The 20422-nt window shown below is 33.4% G+C and overlaps 1 protein-coding gene across 2 annotated transcripts in view; it reads right to left on the reverse strand.

Annotated features, from left to right (window-relative positions):
- Positions 1-20422, reverse strand: part of LOC115884423 (proto-oncogene tyrosine-protein kinase receptor Ret-like) — a 94284-nt gene that overhangs the window by 32173 nt on the left and 41689 nt on the right. For both annotated transcript variants that reach the window (XM_030902988.1, XM_030902989.1), the window contains exon 3: positions 13246-13316. In XM_030902988.1, coding sequence (XP_030758848.1) covers positions 13246-13316 — 71 coding nt within the window. The remainder of the gene's footprint in view (positions 1-13245; positions 13317-20422) is intronic.

Below are 20422 nucleotides of genomic sequence, written 5' to 3' on the forward strand. Positions count from 1 at the left end.
ATATTACACTGGTAAGTTTATATTCCATTTTTAATGGACATACAGTTTAAGCAGGCTATTAGCTATTGTTTAGTCATATAATTTAACTGATAATTGTAACAACACCTTTTTGAAGTTATAAATATTATTCAAGGTTATAGTTTCCTAAATTGAACTGTTAGAAGGTTCTTATATCGGACCGGTCCAAATTAAGCAACTGTGTTTTATTTCAAGTTAATATGACAGAATGTGCAAAATATGGGAAATGGAGTGAACAAAATATGAATGAAGCGTTAATCGCATTTCAGAATGGTGCTGCCGGGTTAAATGAAATAGCTAGGAGATATAAGGTACCAAAGACAACGCTGAAACGAAGAATTGATGATACGAATAAGAATGTTCATGGAAGCGAAAAAAAATTTGGTCGTGCTGCAGATCTTCCACCAGAATTAGAGAAGGAGATAGTTACACATCTTCTGGAGCTTGAACGGAGGCTGTTTGGAATAACCCGTAGTGATTTAAGAAAGCTGGCTTACGACGTCGCTGAAGCAAATGGGATTCGACATAGATTCAAGAATGGACAAGCCGGTAAGAAGTGGTATTATTGCTTTATGTCGCGACACAAAGAGTTATCGCTTCGTCAGCCAGAACCTACTTCATCGGCCAGGGCTCTAGGGTTTACCAAAGAACAAGTTAAACTTTTTTTGATTGTCTTACTGCTCTTTTTGATAAGCATAACTTTGGTCCATCGGAGATATATAATGTCGACGAGACTGGTCTTTCTACAGTCCAGAGACCACAGAAAATTATTGGACGAATGGGCAAGCATCAAATAGTATCTTTAACAAGTGGCGAACGAGGCGTAAATACCACGTGCGTTTGCTGTTTTAATGCTACTGGAATGTACATTCCACCGATGTTAATTTTCAGACGCATCAGATTTAAAGATGAACTCAAAGAAGGCGCACCTCCAGGAAAAATATTTGCTTGTTTGGAATCGGGATGGATAACCAGCGAATTATTTGTAAAATGGCTAAAGCATTTTATTAATTTCGTAAAACCGTCGAAAAATAAAAACGTGCTTTTAATTATGGACGGTCACACAACACACACCAAAAGTCTGGAAGCCATAACTCTAGCTAGAGAGAATGGAATAATTATGATGCTAGCTCACACCACACATAGGATGCAACCGTGTGATATTTAATTTTTTAAGCCCCTTAGTTCATATTACAACCAAGCAGCTGATAAGTGGCTTCGTGCCAATCATAGCCAAAATATTACACAATTTCAAGTATCAAGGCTACTTGGAGAAGCGTATGCTAAAGCAGCATCGGTCGGAAATGCCGTTAGCGGCTTTGCAAAATGTGGCATATGGCCTTTAGATCCCAATGTTTTTGACGATAGTGAGTTTGTTAGTCTTCCCAGTGATAACATGGATTGCATAAATACCCCAAAAGACCAAATAGAACCTAAAACACAAGCAGTGGCGCAAGAAGTTTCTACTAGCGTCAATAGCCCCTTGGAAATCCCATCTACCTATACCTTGGAAGAATCAGTGGAAGCAGAATGTTCCACAACATCCTTCCCAAAATTTAAATCTGTGTCCGAAATATCTCCTATGCCAGTTTTGCGCCGAAAGACACGCACAGTCACTTCTAATGGCACTACATAAGAAGCAACGTAAAAAGGTGGTTCCTTCTAAAACTATTCGAAGTGTATTTTCCTCCGCAAAGGGAACTACCAAAGGAAAGTCATCTGCGTCAATGCAAAAGACTCGTAAAAGGCACCGACCTTTGCTTCAGCCACAGGAATCGTCAAGTGAATCTGACAATGAAGATAGTCTTTGCATTGTTTGTCTACATCCATTTTCACAGTCCAATCCAGGGGAAGAATGGATTCGATGCACCTCATGTAAAAATTGGGCTCACTTGAAATGCACTAATGGCCGAAACAGTATTTTTTATCGGTGCATAAATTGTGAATCTGATCACTCTGACAGTGACTAACTGATTCGTTCAATGTTATGTGTGTTATTATCCTATAATACTAATTTTTTTTTTGAGATATGTTATTAAGTTTGTTGTCTACTTATATCTTTAACTTCCTATAGAACGTTGTCTTTATTTTAATAAATATTTTTCCTTAAATAATTTGAAATTAGGATGGTTCAATTTAGTAAACCTATGGTTCAAAATAAGAAACCAAGATCCCAAATTGGACCAGTGACTTAAAATTTTTATTCTTTATTTTTTCCCAACCAAATAGATTTTTAAGGTGTTTCAAAACAAATATGCGCTTATGACATTTTCTAATGATGGCATATATTTTTTTGGAATAAATTGGGTCATAGAGATTTTTTTAAAAAAACATATTTGCTTAAGTGGTTCAATATAGGGACCTTTCCCCTATGTGATAGCGAATTTCACTGTTTATAATAATAATTTTCGCGACTAGGTTATGCTGTCTTCATGAGATAATTTTTTTCACAGTTAACCTGTCCATGATTTTTAATTTACTCTGCTACTTTTAAACTTTGGGTGTCATTTTAAACTGCTAAAAAAATTATAAAAAACTTTTTACACAGTTGACGGCCATACTAAAATATAATACCTATTCTACCGAATTCCTACATATCTTGAGGCTAGTGAGGCCCTTTTTAGCCGACCTTACTAACAGGTATGGTAGGCTATTAAGATCGGCAAAAAAAGTTTTTTAATTTCACTCAAAATGAGTTATTTGGGTCATAAATGACCTAAATACAAAATATTTTCATGGTGTCTGTCCGTCTGTCTGTAACACGATAACTCAAAAACCGCTAAACCGATTTTAACAAAATTTGGCACAAAAATACTGAGGCACTCGAGAATCTGGCCATTAGTTTTTGGTGGGGGTGGGGGGTTGGTAAGGGGGTATGGGAGAGGGGGTTAAAAATTTAAAAAAACTCCAAAATTACAGTAGCTAGCGAAATGCGGTTCAATTAAAGATTAGGAATAATATTTGCAATAAAATTTGTAATATCATCAAAATCAAAGTCCCAGTTTTTGAGATATTCCGTGTTTCCGTAGTCCGTTTTTGAGAAAATCCGTGTGGAGAACTCCAAACTCCCATCGGACGCGACCCCAGGTGGCGGATAGGGGAAATAACCGCGGACCAAAATTGGAAAAATTCCTTTACTTTGAAACTAAAAGAACTGCCTACCAACTTTTTATTAACATATTTTAGTATGGGCGGCTATACGTCCCTCCTGGCGCCAATTTTTTTTTTCCGCTGTTATAATTTAATGTAGCGACCAAATGCCAAAATTTTCGAGTGACTTTCACGCTTAGTTTCAACATTACCACCTTAAAAATCATTTAGAATAATAAAAAAGCCTTCTAAAAGCACACGTACAATATTTATCTCTTGTTAGGGTTTCGTACCCAAAGAGTAAAAACGGGAACCCTATTACTAAGACTTCGCTGTCCGTCCGACTGTCACAAAGGTCTATCTTATGAACCGTTATAGCTAGACAGTTGAAATTTTTACAGATAATGTATCTATGTTGCCTCTATAAGAACAAATACTAAAATCAGAATTAAATAAATTTTTATAAATAAAAAAGAACTTTCACTAAACATTATCTTTTAAGTAAGAATTTGACATAGAGTCTTTCAAGTCCTCGGTGGCCGCGTGATTAAAGCGTTAGGACTTTACGCTGCTATGACGTTGGAGCCGTAGTAAGGCATGTTCGAATCCTAGTCAAGGCAACTTTTTTTTAATGTTTTTTTTTAATTTTTACATATTTATTTTTACTTTTTACATATTTATTATTGATTAATACAATTTTTAGTAATGTGTTTCTTCATTTTTTTTAATTACTTATACGCGTATTCAAAATTTCAGCTAAATCGGAAAAAAAGTTTATAATAATATAGTGTCTAATGTTGTATAGATAATGAATGGTACCGAACCCTTTTCAGGAAATATTTTTCAAAATACTTATGAACTAAAAGTCTCCTCATAATTCAATTTTTAGTGATATTCTAACTGATATTCTATACTACTTTTTTAAAACCTATTATCCAAACTTTATCCACTAAAATTCCTTTCCTAACTACACTCCTATTCTCCTGTAATTAACGGCTTTAAAGGTGAGTAAAAAATAAGTAAAAAACGTCTTGCTCATCCCAAACAAAGCCCTAAGGAAAATAAAATAGAACCTCAAATTTATATAATGGATATTGTAAAAGCCGCAATTGATTCTTAAACCTATAACGCCCACGTGGCTCCCAAATGGAGAAGAAATTATGGTTGTAAGCCACAACGGGATCCCTGCGCCTAAATTATTTATGAGGCCGGTTGAGGAAAGTTCGTAAAAAATTTATAGAATCCTCTTATGCCTTTAGTACTTTTGGTATTAAATAGTTAAATATTTTTGAGAGGCGATGAAAGAGTGTTTTGGAGGCATAAAACTGGGCTGTTATTTAGTTAAAAATAGTTTTAATGTCTTAGGTTGGCGATCCTGTTGGCATATTCATGAAAATTTGGATGTTTTGTTCAGTAGCGTTTCCTAAAGAAGTGCACATATGCACTTGAACCCCCAAATTTAGTTCCACTTCTTGAGAAATAGCCTCCCTTAAATTTGATCATTCGCTATTAATTCTATTCATTCCAAAAACGATTCGTCATATGACAGATATGAAATTTATACATAATAACTTGTTAAAGCGGCTATACGGTAGCGACTTGCACGGTCTAGTTTGTGCACAACTTGAGCACAAAAACGAAACTTGCGGTGTACCGAGCGATAATAATTCCCACCATGTTATATGGAAGCGAAACCTGGGTGCCTCACCGCCGACACATGAACGCATTAAACAAGTTGCAACAGAGACATCTTAGACAACTCTTAAGAATCAAATGGTTCCATCGCGTCTCAAACGTATCGGTCCTTGAAAAAGCTAACTGCGAGAGTATTTTCATGTCTTTTCAAAGTCATGATTACAAAGTCCCGCTTAAGATGGGCTGGTCACGTATGCAGAATGCAAGAAAACCGCATACCAAAATCTCTGCTTTACGGTGAGCTTATAGACGGTAAGAGGAGGCCGGGTGGACAACTCAAAAGGTTCAAGGATATTTTCCACGAAAACTTAAAGGGAATTAACAAGCAGAATAAGTGGGAAGAGGCAGCTCACAATAGAACGGAATGGAGAAGAATTGTAAAGTCAGTTCCCATATAGCACGTCCAAATGAAATTACGTTTCTACAAGGGAGACACATGAGAAACCAAATATGTTAAAGTGCGGTAGACAGATAATATCACGTATCGGGCTTTCAGAAAAGCTCATGAAAGAAAACGCCTTGATATTGTGAAGAACTTCAACGCATAAAAGATCGCGCACGCTATACCTACACGGTCCGATACGGAGCAGACCAGTAGAATCTACCGGTGAAGGTGACCGTGTTATTTAATAGAGTAGAGCACACTAGACCAGCACCAGCACGTACCGCCACAAGCCACGACCGTCAAAACAGGTCGTGTCGGTCAGGGACAAATATGACCAGCAATATTTATGCCTGGTCGTGCTGGTCCGACGTAATGTGAGCACCGGCGAACCAGCACACCTCCACAAACATGCAAATATTGAAGGGTTTGTCAGTATTTCGAGTACGCTAGCTGGGTCAAGTCTCATGATGTAGGTTAGATTACGTTTATTTTTGTTCTAAATCGTTTAAATATGAATGAAGAAAAGCTTATTTTACTGGTACAAAAGTATCCAGAGCTGTGGGATACGAGCCACGCATTTTATAGAGACCAAGAAAGAAAAGATGCAATATGGGAGGAGATAGCAAAAAATAACTAATCAAATTTGATTTGTGACATTCGAAAATATTGGAAAAACTTTTCTTCGAATCTTTTTAATTCAGGAAACAAATGATAAAATTCGCCATATTGCTTTCTCTTTTGATTTATAGGGTGAACCCAAAATCTTCTTTTTTTCTTAGCTTCCTCGTCTTTTTCACACAACATGGCTAAAGTAATAATTTCTTCCTCTGAACTACTCATTTTCAATACTTCTATGTTGCACGCTCTAGTAGTTGAGCCTTGACAACTGTACTTTTTTCGAAAGTCTCGCTTATGTTGCTGGTCTGTGGCGGTAAAGTGTGCGACGTCATGTAGGATGCAGGTTTGTGCTGTGCTGGTCCGTACTGGTCCGTGTAGGTATAGTGTGCGCGATCTTTAAGTCACAGAACAGCTATCTAGCAACTACCGCACCTGATCGTTCAACCTTGTGGCAAGTGAAAAAATACGTAAACATCTAGAAATAATCAGAAAAAACCTCAAATTGGCCGAAAGAATTTATCCTTATCATTTATTCTAATAAATGTTTAAATAAACTTTTCAAATTTCAATATTTCATATTTCGTCAACGACTCGACCGATTTTCAAAAACGAGGCAGGGAAATATAGAGAATAGAAAGCTCTTTTTATTGCGGCGCCACTGGACCCCCCTTCCCATTTGAAAAAAGTTGGGGGATGACACCCCCGCTCAGAGGGTTGAAGATTTCGCAATCATTTTTGGGGCAAAAGTTGTCCCCCTTACAAACAAAATTGACGTGTTTTTGCATTTTTTGAAAAAAAGAATACCTTGGCCGTTATGAACGTTTTCGATGGGCCACCCTGTATAAATCTATCAACTTTAGTTAGTAAACTCACTTTATTATAAACTTTAGTACAGGGTTAGTTGAAGAAGTGTTTTTTACTCTATCTTTAAAACACTCAGTGCAATAATTTCGTGAGTAAATTTTCCTAACACATTATTTTTCCATGTCTCATGGATTTTTTTTTATAATTCATAACAACCCATGCCTTGGTTAATTTTTAAGAGCAAAACGAACTTGCCACAAACATTTTGCAACATTTTCAATTATCATTACTTTTTGATGTTATTATTCATAATGACGAGGTAGCTTTGGTGATTATTGTTGTATACGATTGAATATGGTTCTTAGTGTAGAATATTGTGCAAAAGTCCTTGATCTTGTTGAAGATGGCCGAATATAATTTCGGCCATTCGTTTGATCCTTGAAGACGAATGGGAAAACCTAATACAATATCTCCAAAAAAATTCTTTATGGGTATTTCGCCACTGCACTGCAAGAAATTCTACAAAATAAAATAGTTATTTTTTGTAAACACTTCTGGCAAACCTAAACGGACGCTGCTTATCAGAAGTTATGTTTACAGTAATACAAATTTGCCTTACAAAGAAAAAAAATGCTTAACGTTTCGGAAAGTTATCTCTTTCCGTCGTCGGAAGCAAAAAAATACAAAGAATAAAGAAACAAATATTTAAAATATTTAAATTCAACTATTCGAGAACACTTTACTTTTTTAAAACAGATACGTCTACCAGAAACCGTTGACGTTCTGTTAAAATGACATTATATCAAGTTAAACTTCAAAATTAACAATTACTACCTGATAACAATTACTTAATAAGGTAAAACCCTTGTAAAACCAAAAAGCCCCAAACTTTCTGTATGATTATTTTTAAATTTTACGTATGTTATGTTTATTACGTTATGTTCTTTAAAATCAAAGAAGCGATTGCCATACATTCAGATGCATGAGCAATACATTTATTTTTATTGGATTGAATTAAAAAAGCCTCTATTATTTTTCTTTTAGAGGCTGTTGCTTCTTTCATTATAATTTTGTCGTTATTAAAATTTATTCAATACAATATATTTGCACCTTAATTAACGGTATGAACCGATGTCTACAGACATATAGCAGCCGGAGTCTACAGACATATCTACAGACGTTATAGCAGCCGGAGAGGTAATACAAAATATTGAGTATTTTTACAAGATTTTTGTTTGTTTGTACACTTGGTTATTACAGTTATTTTTTTTTTAATATCCTTAATTCTGTTAGTGTTGCTAATATTTATTAAAACCAAGCCTGTATCGTTACTTTTTAACATTTTAATAGAGTTCTAAGCAGTGTCGATATGACATTATAACAACAGTCCTCCAAGCCACCTCGGGATATTAAAATACAACATCATAAAGTAATGACATGAGTCAAAAAACAAAAGGCTCTAGAGACATGGTTCCGATCGAAAAATATTTTTTTAGGAAAAGTTAGTCACCAAATTCTTGCACAGGGTGTTTTAAAGTTAGGATAACAACCCTTCAATTAACCCTGTATAATAAGCCAAATACTAAAGTTTATAAAAAATGAGTTTATGAATTAAAGCTGATAGATTTATATACAGTTTGTTAAAAAAATCATGAAAATAAGGCTTAAAGTAAACAAAAAAATATTACACTTTAATTTTGAGTGTATTACCACAGATTAGGTATCCTATAAGTATACAGATAAAAATCTTGTCCCTAATTCGTGGTACGAAAATTGTTTTTTATGACGATGTGCAAACGAGTCAAATTTCCTGTGCGCAAAAATAAACTTGGCAACCAAACCAAACCACTTGACCCCCCTTCCCATTTGAAAAAAGTTGGGGGATGACACCCCCGCTCAGAGGGTTGAAGATTTCGCAATCATTTTTGGGGCAAAAGTTGTCCCCCTTACAAACAAAATTGACGTGTTTTTGGATTTTTTGAAAAAAAGAATACCTTGGCCGTTATGCCTTGCGGAACGTTTTCGATGGGTCACCCTGTATAAATCTATCAACTTTAGTTAGCAAACTCACTTTATTATAAACTTTAGTACAGGGTTAGTTGAAGAAGTGTTTTTTACTCTATCTTTAAAACACTCAGTGCAATAATTTCGTGAGTAAATTTTCCTAACACATTATTTTTCAGTCAGAACCATGTCTCCTGGATATTTTTTTTATAATTCATAACAACCCATGCCTTGGTTAATTTTTAAGAGCAAAACGAACTTGCCACAAACATTTTGCAATATTTTCAATTATCATAATGACAAGGTAGCTTTGGTGATTGAATATGGTTCTTGAATATGGTTCTTAGTGTAGAATATTGTGCAAAAGTCCTTGATCTTGTTGAAGATGGCCGAATATAATTTCGGCCATTCGTTTGATCCTTGAAGACCGAATGGGAAAACCTAATACAATATCTCCAAAAAAATTCTTTATGGGTATTTCGCCACTGCACTGCAAGAAACTCTACAAAATAAAATAGTTATTTTTTGTAAACACTTCTGCGTTAAACCTAAACGGACGCTGCTTATCAGAAGTTATGTTTACAGTAATACAAATTTGCCTAACAAAGAAAAAAAATGCTTAACGTTTCGGAAAGTTATCTCTTTCCGTCGTCGGAAGCAAAAAAATACAAAGAATAAAGAAAAAAATATTTAAAATATTTAAATTCAACTATTCGAGAACACTTTACTTTTTTAAAACAGATACGTCTACCAGAAACCGTTGACGTTCTGTTAAAATGACATTATATCAAGTTAAACTTCAAAATTAACAATTACTACCTGATAACAATTACTTAATAAGGTAAAACCAAAAAGCCCCAAACTTGATGTATGATTATTTTTAAATTTTACGTATGTTATGTTTATTTACGTTATGTGCTTTAAAATCAAAGAAGCGATTGCCATACATTACTAACATCTACAGATGCATGAGCAATACATTTATTTTTATTGGATTGAATTAAAAAAGCCTCTTTTATTTTTCTTTTAGAGGCTGTTGCTTCTTTCATTATAATTTTGGCGTTATTAAAATTTATTCAATACAATATATTTGCAGCTTAATTAACGGTTTGAACCGACGTCTACAGACATATAGCAGCCGGAGTCTACAGACATATCTACAGACGTTATAGCAGCCGGAGAGGTAATACAAAATATTGAGTATTTTTACAAGATTTTTGTTTGTTTGTACACTTGGTTATTACAGTTATTTTTTTTAATATCCTTAGTTCTGTTAGTGTTGCTACTATTTATTAAAACCAAGCCTGTATCGTTACTTTTTAACATTTTAATAGAGTTCTAAGCAGTGTCGATATGACATTATATAGTCTGTGAAACGAATAACTTTGAATTTGACAGTTCCCGCGGGCTTTTCTAGTGTTAATTTTATTAGGTTAGCAACTTGCGGCCATGCTGACGCAATGCCGTCTCTAATAGAACAGCCTCGAAGCGAGATTTATGACGTCACGCTGGTTAAATACTACGGATTAATAAATATGTTGTAGATTACATGGAAAACATAATAATTCCTCGTATTTTTGGTTTGTATTTTAAAAATGATATAGTTTACATGAAATATACATAATATACAGTTAATAAATACAATATATATACCTATTTATAGTAATAAATAACTTTCGCAAATAAACTATGAACCATACAAATGCAGCAAATGTTTTACAATATACAAATAATGAATAGGTACATAAGATAATGGGTAAAATGTAAAATATATTTTAAATTTTGGGGGTTTGAAAAGCGATCTAATTTAACAAACAACATTCAATATCTACTACTTACTATGGCTGAAATCGTATTCCATAGTCAATGTAGATAGTTTTAGTGTTAAGAATAATAATTTAAAAAAAATACGAGAGGTCATCTTTTGACAAGTTTATATTAGTTTATTAATTGCAGTAAACATTATGTGGTGTGAATATTTTATATGTAATTTTTGGATTATATTCGACACTATTTTTTTCATATGACACAACACTGATGAAGGCTATGATGCTAGCCGAAACGTTTTTAAAAAAAATAATGAAAAAACAAATGAAAACTTAATCAGCGTTTTTCCCGAACCTAAATCCCAAGAAAATAAAAAAATTTTAGAATAATTTTACATATAAAATGACAGCGATCTTTATTTCATAGCCATCGCTGCAGCCTTTTCTCCATGATATTGTATTATTTGCAAATATAATTTTTCGAACATTGATACTTGCAAAATATACATATACATTTTGTGAATGCAAATAATAATACATCACTATTAGTAGATATTGAATGTTTTTTGTTAAATTAGATCGATTTTCAAACCCCAAAATTTAAAATATATTTTACATTTTACCCATTATCTTATGTACCTATTCATTATTTGTATATTGTAAAACATTTGCTGCATTTGTATGGTTCATAATTTATTTGCAAAAGTTATTTATTACTATAAATAGGTATATATATTGTATTTATTAACTGTATATTATGTATATTTCATGTAAACTATATCATTTTTAAAATACAAACCAAAAATACTAGGAATTATTGTGTTTTCCATGTATTCTACAACATATTTATTAATCCGTAGTATCTAACTAGCGTGACGTCATAAATCTCGCTCTGAGGCTGTTCTATTAGAGACGGCATTGGTCTGATATTTAGAAACGTCAAAAGCTGATGACTTTTTACTTTTGACAATTGTGTTGATTTTTGTCAAAGATTTTTTTAAGGAGAGGAAGAACTGTCACTTGTTTTATTATTTTCCTTTTCTATTTCACGAAAGTAAAAAGAGTTACCTATCTGATTCGTTCAGGCACTCAATTTAAAGAATATCAGTAACTTTTTTGACAGAGGAATTTTATATTTACCATGTTGGTAAAAAATAACGGTCAAAATTCAAAGTTATTCATTTTATAGACTATAACAACAGTCCTCCAAGCCACCTCGGGATATTAAAATACAACATCATAAAGTAATGACATGAGTCAAAAAACAAAAGGCTCTAGAGACATGGTTCCGATCGAAAAATATTTTTTTAGGAAAAGTTAGTCACGAAATTCTTGCACAGGGTGTTTTAAAGTTAGGATAACAACCCTTCAATTAACCCTGTATAATAAGCCAAATACTAAAGTTTATAAAAAATGAGTTTATGAATTAAAGTTGATAGATTTATATACAGTTTGTTAAAAAAATCATGAAAATAAGGCTTAAAGTAAACAAAAAAATATTACACTAAATTTGAGTGTATTACCACAGATTAGGTATCCTATAAGTATACAGATAAAAATCTTGTCCCTAATTCGTGGTACGAAAATTGTTTTTTATGACGATGTGCAAACGAGTCAAATTTCCTGTGCGCAAAAATAAACTTGCGTAAAATAACAATAAACAGCGTAATAGAGAGATATCGCTAAACCGAATAGCGTGCATGGACGTTAATAAGGCCAGGTGTTATTTCCTTTACGTGAGGTGGTATTAACTCTCTTCATTTATAGTTATCGGATCTGAAAGAAGAAAGAATTCTGATCGCGTCGCGTCCGCTATTTAAACTTAACCTAACTTTGAATTTAAAACTTTGAAATTGTTTTGTTTACTAGGTATTTTAAAACTAAAGGGCCAAAGTGCTTATTTCCAGTGCTTTATTGTTCAACGTCTGCCAGTGGGTTTAGGGCAACAAGCAACAAATTCTCTTAGAAGGGCTAAGTCGTCATCTGCTGCAAACCTAAGACTCTTTATAGGTTCTTTAGTATTGGAAGAGGTGAAATCCATATTTTGGGCCATATGTATTTAATTAAAACTAATCCCAGCTACTTAAATATCAAATTACCTAATAAAACTAAAGCAATAATTCAAAACAATTCAAACATAACCTAAAATAAAAGATCTCGCCGGCCGGCTCCGGTTGTCAAATACCCGCACATGCCCATTTAAGCAATTGTTAAACGTTATCAGAGGTTATTTAGAAAGAGCGCTTGATCCGCAAATTACGTCAGGCGGTAACGTTATTAGCGGGTGTTGCGTTAAAAATTGACTCGCGCATATCGTAACCATGATAAGGTACGCGTAAATACGGGATGACGCTATTCGGTTTACCGATATCTCTCTAATAACTGTGCCGGTCAGGCGCTGTGCACAATATTAGAGGCCATAAGTGGGCGTGCTATGTGCGCAAACTTGTAACCTAACTAGTACCCGATTCCGAAAATTGGAACCACGAAAAACAATAAAGAAAAAACAAAGATTATAATCTGTATAATCTGTGGTATTACCTTCTGAACAAAACTCTTAATCGCTATGTGCTGAATATAACCAAATTTTCAGCAGATCGCCTAATTGCTTCGATCAATGCTCATCGGAATATTAGATCTAATTGGTCAAACCTTTTTTTGTTCCCTGCTTTAACAGCCGATAAATATTTGAATTTCTTAAATTTATTGCCAACCAAACGAGCAAAATCAGAATAACCAACTATTTCAATCATTGTTGGTCGCTCCGTACTATCCTTGTTTATATATTTTGTAGTTATTTAGCATTTAAATTAATAGCATAAACGACTTTATTATTATGGTAAACTTCAACTTTTGCAAACTTACCTTTAAATAAGTAGTTGAACTTGAATTATTCATATCCTTCACGCCAACCTTCAAGGAGGTATTAAAGGGCCCTAAAAATAAAAAAAATAATATTAACTTTTATAACAGTATCTAGACCTATAACAATTTCAAACTTTATTTGTTTTTAAACATCTCTCTGAGTTTTGGGACGGCTTCTAAACTAGTTTACCAACAAAATTTACGAGGAAATATATTTATTGACCTCTACACTAACTTTATTGCTGTCAAATTTTACAGTCTGTTGCATAATTTTATGTCAACGATAGATAGGGATATTTAGAACGTTACAACAAAATGTATTTTCTATTTATAGATAGCTCAATCAATGCCGGTATGCATAATTTATTTTTGAAAACACGAAAATCGTGGCTTTAAATACTTTAGTTTATTATTTTTATGATTAGGGTAGTGTAATTCGCTAATCATGCAATCTGTTCACTCAATAAAAACGTCATCAGTGTGTTGATACTTTGTTTTAAGAGAAAATATCAATAATGTTTAATTTATTTTATTTACAAGCACATATGTAATACTGACATTACTGACTTTTAAAAAAATTGAAAGTGTCAATTATCTACATTTCTTCCATTTCCTTCACCCATTTCCCTCACTCGGTTTTTCTTATTTCTCGCCTCATTTCATTAAGCAAAATATTCTTGTAATATCTTTATTAAATACTTCTAACATCAATAAAAATAAACAAGAAGATTAACAATGATAACTGAAGATTTTAATACATTTATTTGTTGAAATTAATAGTCAAACAAAGAAACAAACAACGCTTTATTGTACCGGGTTATCATTTTAGTTTGACCCACTTTCAAAAGCTTATAACTTTTTTGTTTGTTGGATTAAAGCATTCATTCAAAAAGCATGTTGTAGCAGTTTCAGCCAAGTTTTTACGAGTGTTGTCAAAAATGACAGTAGGTGTCACATGTCAGATTTTTGAAACTAAAAAAAACTTTTTAAATGGAACACCCTGTATATTAGTAGCGCATTAGATAGTCGCCTTTTCTCCGAATTCAAAAATGTATCACACATGTGCATTCTTCTTCTTAATTTCATTCAAGATTGACAAAAGCATGTAAAAACAATTAGGTAATTAAAAGAATCAAGATAGTTATAAATGGTTTTGTTTCCAAATTATATTTGTTAGTTTGCCTTATCAATGTAGCACAACACATTAACGAACAATAACTAGCTATAGAATTAAAAACAGTTATAGGTTATTCATTTTCATAATCTATATTGCTCTACATGACCACCTTCAATGCATTTTCGAAATATTTTCTACAGGCTTTTCATAATATGACGTTTATAATGTTAATGTGTGATACATTTTTGAATTCGGAGAAAAGGGGACTATCTAATGCGCTACTAATATACTATATCATTTTTGACAACACTCGCAAAAACTTGGCTGAAACTGCTACAACATGTTTTTTGAATGACTGCTTTAACCCGACAAACAAAAAAGTTATAAACTTTTAAAAGTGGGTCAAACTAAAATGATAACATAGTACAAAAAGCCAAAACAGCTTCATTGACAAAGCACTCACAAACAACAAAATCACAAAAAATACAAACAACAAAAAATACACAATACAAATAATACAATTCAAAAAAATGTAAATTTTTAAAATTACAAAAAGAATATACATGGACAATTTTAGAACAGTACGCAGTAAATAGATATAATTTTAGAGTTATAAAATATTAAATACTTGACCTTTGACCAGTGTGTGAGATGATCAAAATTTTAAAATTCAAAATTGTTTATAATTAAACATCAACAAAAAAGTCGTATACCGCATATAGGGCTCTCTCCAGTAGGTATGATTTTAGAGCTTTGCGAAATGCGGGAAAGAATGAAAGCGACTTGATATTCAAAAGCAGATGATTGTACATTTTTTTGGCATTGTACAGTATTGAACATTTAACTAGTTCTGAGCTCGGGATTGGCAGATAAAGATCGTGCTCTGCATTCCTAAGTGGATAGTTATGAGTTGGCCTTTCGGGAATAGCAGATATGTGCTTGCGGATTAAGCAAACGGATTCAAAAATGAATAAAGAAGGAAGAGTCAGTATTTTCAAATTTTTGAAGAAATTCTGGCAGTGAGTTCTACTGTTCAGTCCCAATAAATATCGAACTGCTCTCTTTTGAAGTCTGAAAACACGTACAAATAAACAACCACATATTTGTAGGCCGATTCTTTCTACTTCGATTGAAACGAAGTAGTCACACTAGTTATTTCTAAATTTGGGATATTTGCAGAAGTGTTTGTGCATTTTTTGTCAAATGTATAAAAAGCACCTAGCATCAATTGTTCGAATTTAACCTGTACTGGCTATGTTTTTATGATTTCATTCAAATAACTCTGTTTAGTATTAAACGACATATGGGGTGTAGACATCTTAACAGAGACGAAATGCTAAGGGCCATGGGTACGCTCGAAGCTGGAATGCGCCAAATATACGTAGCTAGAGCATTAAATACAACGCAAAGTGTAATATCGCGATTAAATGCACGCTACCGTGAAAGTGGTGATGTTGCTGAAAGGCACACAGGGCGACATCGCATTACTACCCCTCAGCAAGATCATTTTTTAAAATTAAATGCTCGACGCCGACCGACTCTTACAGCACCAGAGCTTAGTTTAATTTTCCAGGAAACACATAATGTAACCGTTAGTCCTGACACTGTTCGCAATAGATTAAGAGAGGTCAACTTAAGAAGCAGACGCCCCTGGAGAGCTCAACCCTTAACGAGAGGAAATCGAGAGGTACAATATTTGTGGGCTCAAGATCATGTTAAGTGGTCGAATGAACAATGGGCCAATGTTCTCTTCACGGATGAGTCACGCTTTGGAATTCATCCGGATTCGAGAAGACTTAGGGTATGGAGAAAACCGGGAAATCTTATTCGGTTGGATCATGTTCAGGAAGTGCACCCTTATCAAGGTGGAACAGTTATGGTCTGGGGAGGAGTCAGTTAGGCCGAAAAACCGATCTCGTTTTACTTGAAGGGTTTCTAACAGGAATCACATATCGTGATTTAATTCTTGAGCCTGTCGTGTTACCATATGCCAATGATTTTGGGGGAAACTTCATTCTCATGCATGACAATGCACGGCCTCATACAGCCAGAGTGGTAAGTGAGTTTTCAATGCTCATCAATTTAACATCTTACTCTGGCCGGCACAATCTCCTGACCTCAACCCCATCGAGCACGTATGGGACGCGTCCAAAGAAGAATTTTGAGAATGGGTATGCCTCGTGAAACTCGTAGGGATCTGGTTCGGGCCGTGAATGCAGCGTGGCAGGCTGTACCTCAAGAAGAGATCGACAACCTGATCAGGAGCATGGAGAGACGATGTAGGGCTGTAATGAACAGTAGAGGAGGCCATACCCTTTATTAAGTAAAAATGGTTTTATCTTTTTTTTTAATTCACAGTTTAGAATAAAAAAAATGTGTGTTTTTTTTCGAGTTCAATAAAAATCAAGGTAAATTTGAAAAATTCGGTAAATTTCGCATTTTTATTTCCAATACGTCCTGTAAACTACTTGTTTATTTTAATTTTATTATATCAGAAATGCAAATAATAAAATTACTGACGATGGCTGGATAAAACTGTAATATCCCTAGACTTTTCCGGTGTGTGTATATCAACCATCAAGTTCGGAGTTCTAGCTTTAGAGATTAATAGCCAATTATCATTTTAGTTTATCTTATCGATTTACTCATTAAAGAAAGTGATCAGTCGTCTAGCCTTTTAAAATTTTCGGCGCTTTTTTATTTGAAGTGAAAATAAGCAAGATACTGTTATATTTATTCTGTCAACAGCTGTGCTGTGCGACAGGCCACTGAAACCGAGTAGGTAAACGAAAGTAACTCTTTGTTATTTTATCCTTCGGTTGTAGAAAACCTCTTTGTTTCAATTTCCATCAAGGTCCGTTAAGGCAGACGCTTCAAATTTATAGACTAGAAGAAAATAGAAAATATACATTAGAGACTTTTTGGTTTTAATATTTTTGTATAACGGGTTGAAACAATTTAGGTATTTTTTAAATTAGTATTTTTGTTAAGTTAATATATTTTTTATAAGAATATTAATATTGCATACATATAATTATAACAATTAAATTGTGCATCTGATTCTCGTAAAATATACAGAGTATTCCATTTAAAAAATACAACTTTGATATACAGGGTGGTCCGAATTGTATTCCGGAAACTTCGGCAGCATATTCTGCAGATAAAAATAAGTAAAAAGGTTCATATATATGTAATGATAAAAATAAGTAAAAAAAAATTAATGTATGTCCTAAAATGCTTAGTTTTGGAGATACAGGGTATAAAAGTTTCCTTTTTATTTCGATTTTTTCCAAATAATTTATGAAGTAACGTCAATATTTGGATGAAAATTGGTGTCTGGAAGTTTTTCGACATGAGAAATTTGATTTTGATGTCAATATGACTCCTGTTTATAGGAGACGCCACCTACATGTGTTTTAATTGTTTTGAAGCTTTGAATACGAAGACCAAAGACGAAGACTAAGGAAGGAGCATAATGCTATCCACGTATTCATGCATGGTGGGCGGAAAAAAGGACTCTAGGGTGGGGATCCTTGACAGTTCTGTTTGACGATTCAATTGACACATTTGAATTTGATTTGAAATTTTGTGGATTTGTCAGTCTTTACGGAGCTTATTTTATGTTATTTATTATTTATTCTACTACGGATAGTTGTATAAAGGTAGTAAATCTAGATGGAAATTGAATTAACAGTGACACTATCGCGATTTATTGAAAAAGACTCTAAAATAGTTGGTTGTGTAGCGTGCGGTAGATCTCGCCAAAAATGTGTGAAATAATGGAACAACTTTTCGCTAGTAAGTGACTATAATATAATATACATACGTGTAGTAAACCGATCATTTATAAAATTCACTTAAATTAACTAATTATATATTTTTTTTGCATTTTTGCTTTTATTTACTACTTGTCAAAGATTAGATGTCAAAGAATTTAGATACGTCAATTTGACTTACCTGCTTCAGTAGCGTATCGGATGTTTATGGTTATAAATAATCATTATAACTTAACTATTTTTATTAGAATTTTATATTTTTATAACAATTTTAATAACTACCAACATTTATTCACAACGTAAAATAAAAAAAATTATTGAATCTACCCCACATCTACACTACATCATAGTTTTACATTTTTTAAATAAAATTAGAACAGCACTGATAAACCGGAATTTAAGCCGGCCATATTTGAGGCCCATCGCGGTGGACCTAAGATTTTTGATATGCTCCTTCCTTAGTCTTCTTATTCAAAGTTTTGAAGAGTAATAACTTTTCGTCCGTACCTGTACAAAACTACTGAGTAAAAAGATATACATTTCCGTAACTTTTTATGTACAAAATGTGTCAATCGCTACGTGCAACCGTTGTCAAGATATTAACAATGGAAATAGTCAATACATGTCATTATTGACAAAAAATCAACACGTTGAGTAGATAGTTATTTGAGTGAAATAATAAATTTGGGAAATTTTTATTTTTTAAATTAATCATAAATTTTTCTGCGAAAAAATAATAATAATACACTTTCTGTTCAACTTTTGATACAAAAACATTTCAAATTTATTATCTCAGTCTAATAACAACTATTTAGTCAACACTTTATGTCAATGATGACAGGTATTGATAATTTCGCTTCCAAATATCTCAAGAACCATTATTCGTAGCGATTTTTACCAAGACACTTTTTTTAAAAAACGTCATAAACGTATATTTTTTACTCAGTAGTTTTATACAGGTACGGACGAAAAGTTATTACTCTTCAAACCAGTTAAAAAATGCGTAGGTGGCGCCCTCTACAAGTAGGAGTCATATTGACATCAAAATCAAATTTTTCTTGTCAAAAACCCTCCAGACACCAATTTTCATCCATATACTGACGTTACTTTAGAAAGTATTTGGAAAAAATCGAAATAAAAAGGAAACTTCTGCACCCTGTATCTCCGAAACTAAGCATTTTAGGACATACACTTATACGAACTTTTTTACTTGTTTTCTTCTGCAGAATATGCTGCCAAAGTTTCCGGAATACAGTTCGGACCACCCATTTTTTATTTATTTGGGACAATCTGTACCTTTTGAAAATAATTTTAAATTGTAGCTTTAGAAAGTGTGACTACAATACTCCGCGTTGGATGGTGTGAATAACCCTGTATATAATTATCATATCCTTCTACTCTCGAACACTCATGATTCATGGTTTATTCAAATTTAAATTTTCGGCATTTACAATTTAATAGATCCATTTCCAACTTATATTTACGTTAGCTAGATGGCTCAACTAGCTCGTGGTTCAGGAAACGGACGCAGCAAAAGCCAGAATGTGCCTTTATTAAAACCCATGTTTATGAGCCTCGTAAACATGTACGTTAATTCTGTTAGAGTTCATAAAGGTTTTTATAGTGCACGAAAACCGTCAATAATTAGAATTAAAGGTGAAAGTTTAGGCCGGCCATGCTGCGGATAATAAGCTTTTTAACGATTATACAGGCAGGGTGTAAGTTTATATTAAACGGAGTAAAATAACAATTTTTTGTGTTCTGTAGCCAGCGTTGTTCTTAATATTGTACGTACAAAATTGTTTTTAGGTCATCATCATCATCATTTTCAGCTTGTTCAACCAATTCCAATTATGGTGTAGCCTCTCTCACTTGTTTAGAGACTTTCTTTATAGTTGGGCCTATTGTTGTCTATTATTGACTAATATTATAGTGGACAGCAAACGACAGGAAAGAGGAATGGGTGTCAGATACAGGCATGGGCGCCGGACAGGGGGGGCAAGAGGGGGCATTTGCCCACCCCTGGATCACTGAAACAATAAAAATAAAAGCTATATCTTCTTACATCCATCTGTAAAAAAATAATCATTATTATGAAATTGTTAGGTGTTACCTGTAAAAAAATAAAAAATGTGGTAATTATTGGGAAAACTGGAAATCGTCCGATTTTCACCAAAATTGGTATACACACTATTTTGAGGTCGTAGATTACGAATCTACTTTTTTTCTTGGCGGTCTCTTACCGTTTTTCAGAAAAACGGAAAATTATTTCAGCATTGAATTT

The sequence above is a fragment of the Sitophilus oryzae genome, unplaced genomic scaffold (assembly GCF_002938485.1).
Source record: "Sitophilus oryzae breed Bouriz unplaced genomic scaffold, Soryzae_2.0 scaffold_249_pilon_pilon, whole genome shotgun sequence".
Taxonomy (NCBI): Eukaryota; Metazoa; Arthropoda; class Insecta; order Coleoptera; family Curculionidae; genus Sitophilus; species Sitophilus oryzae.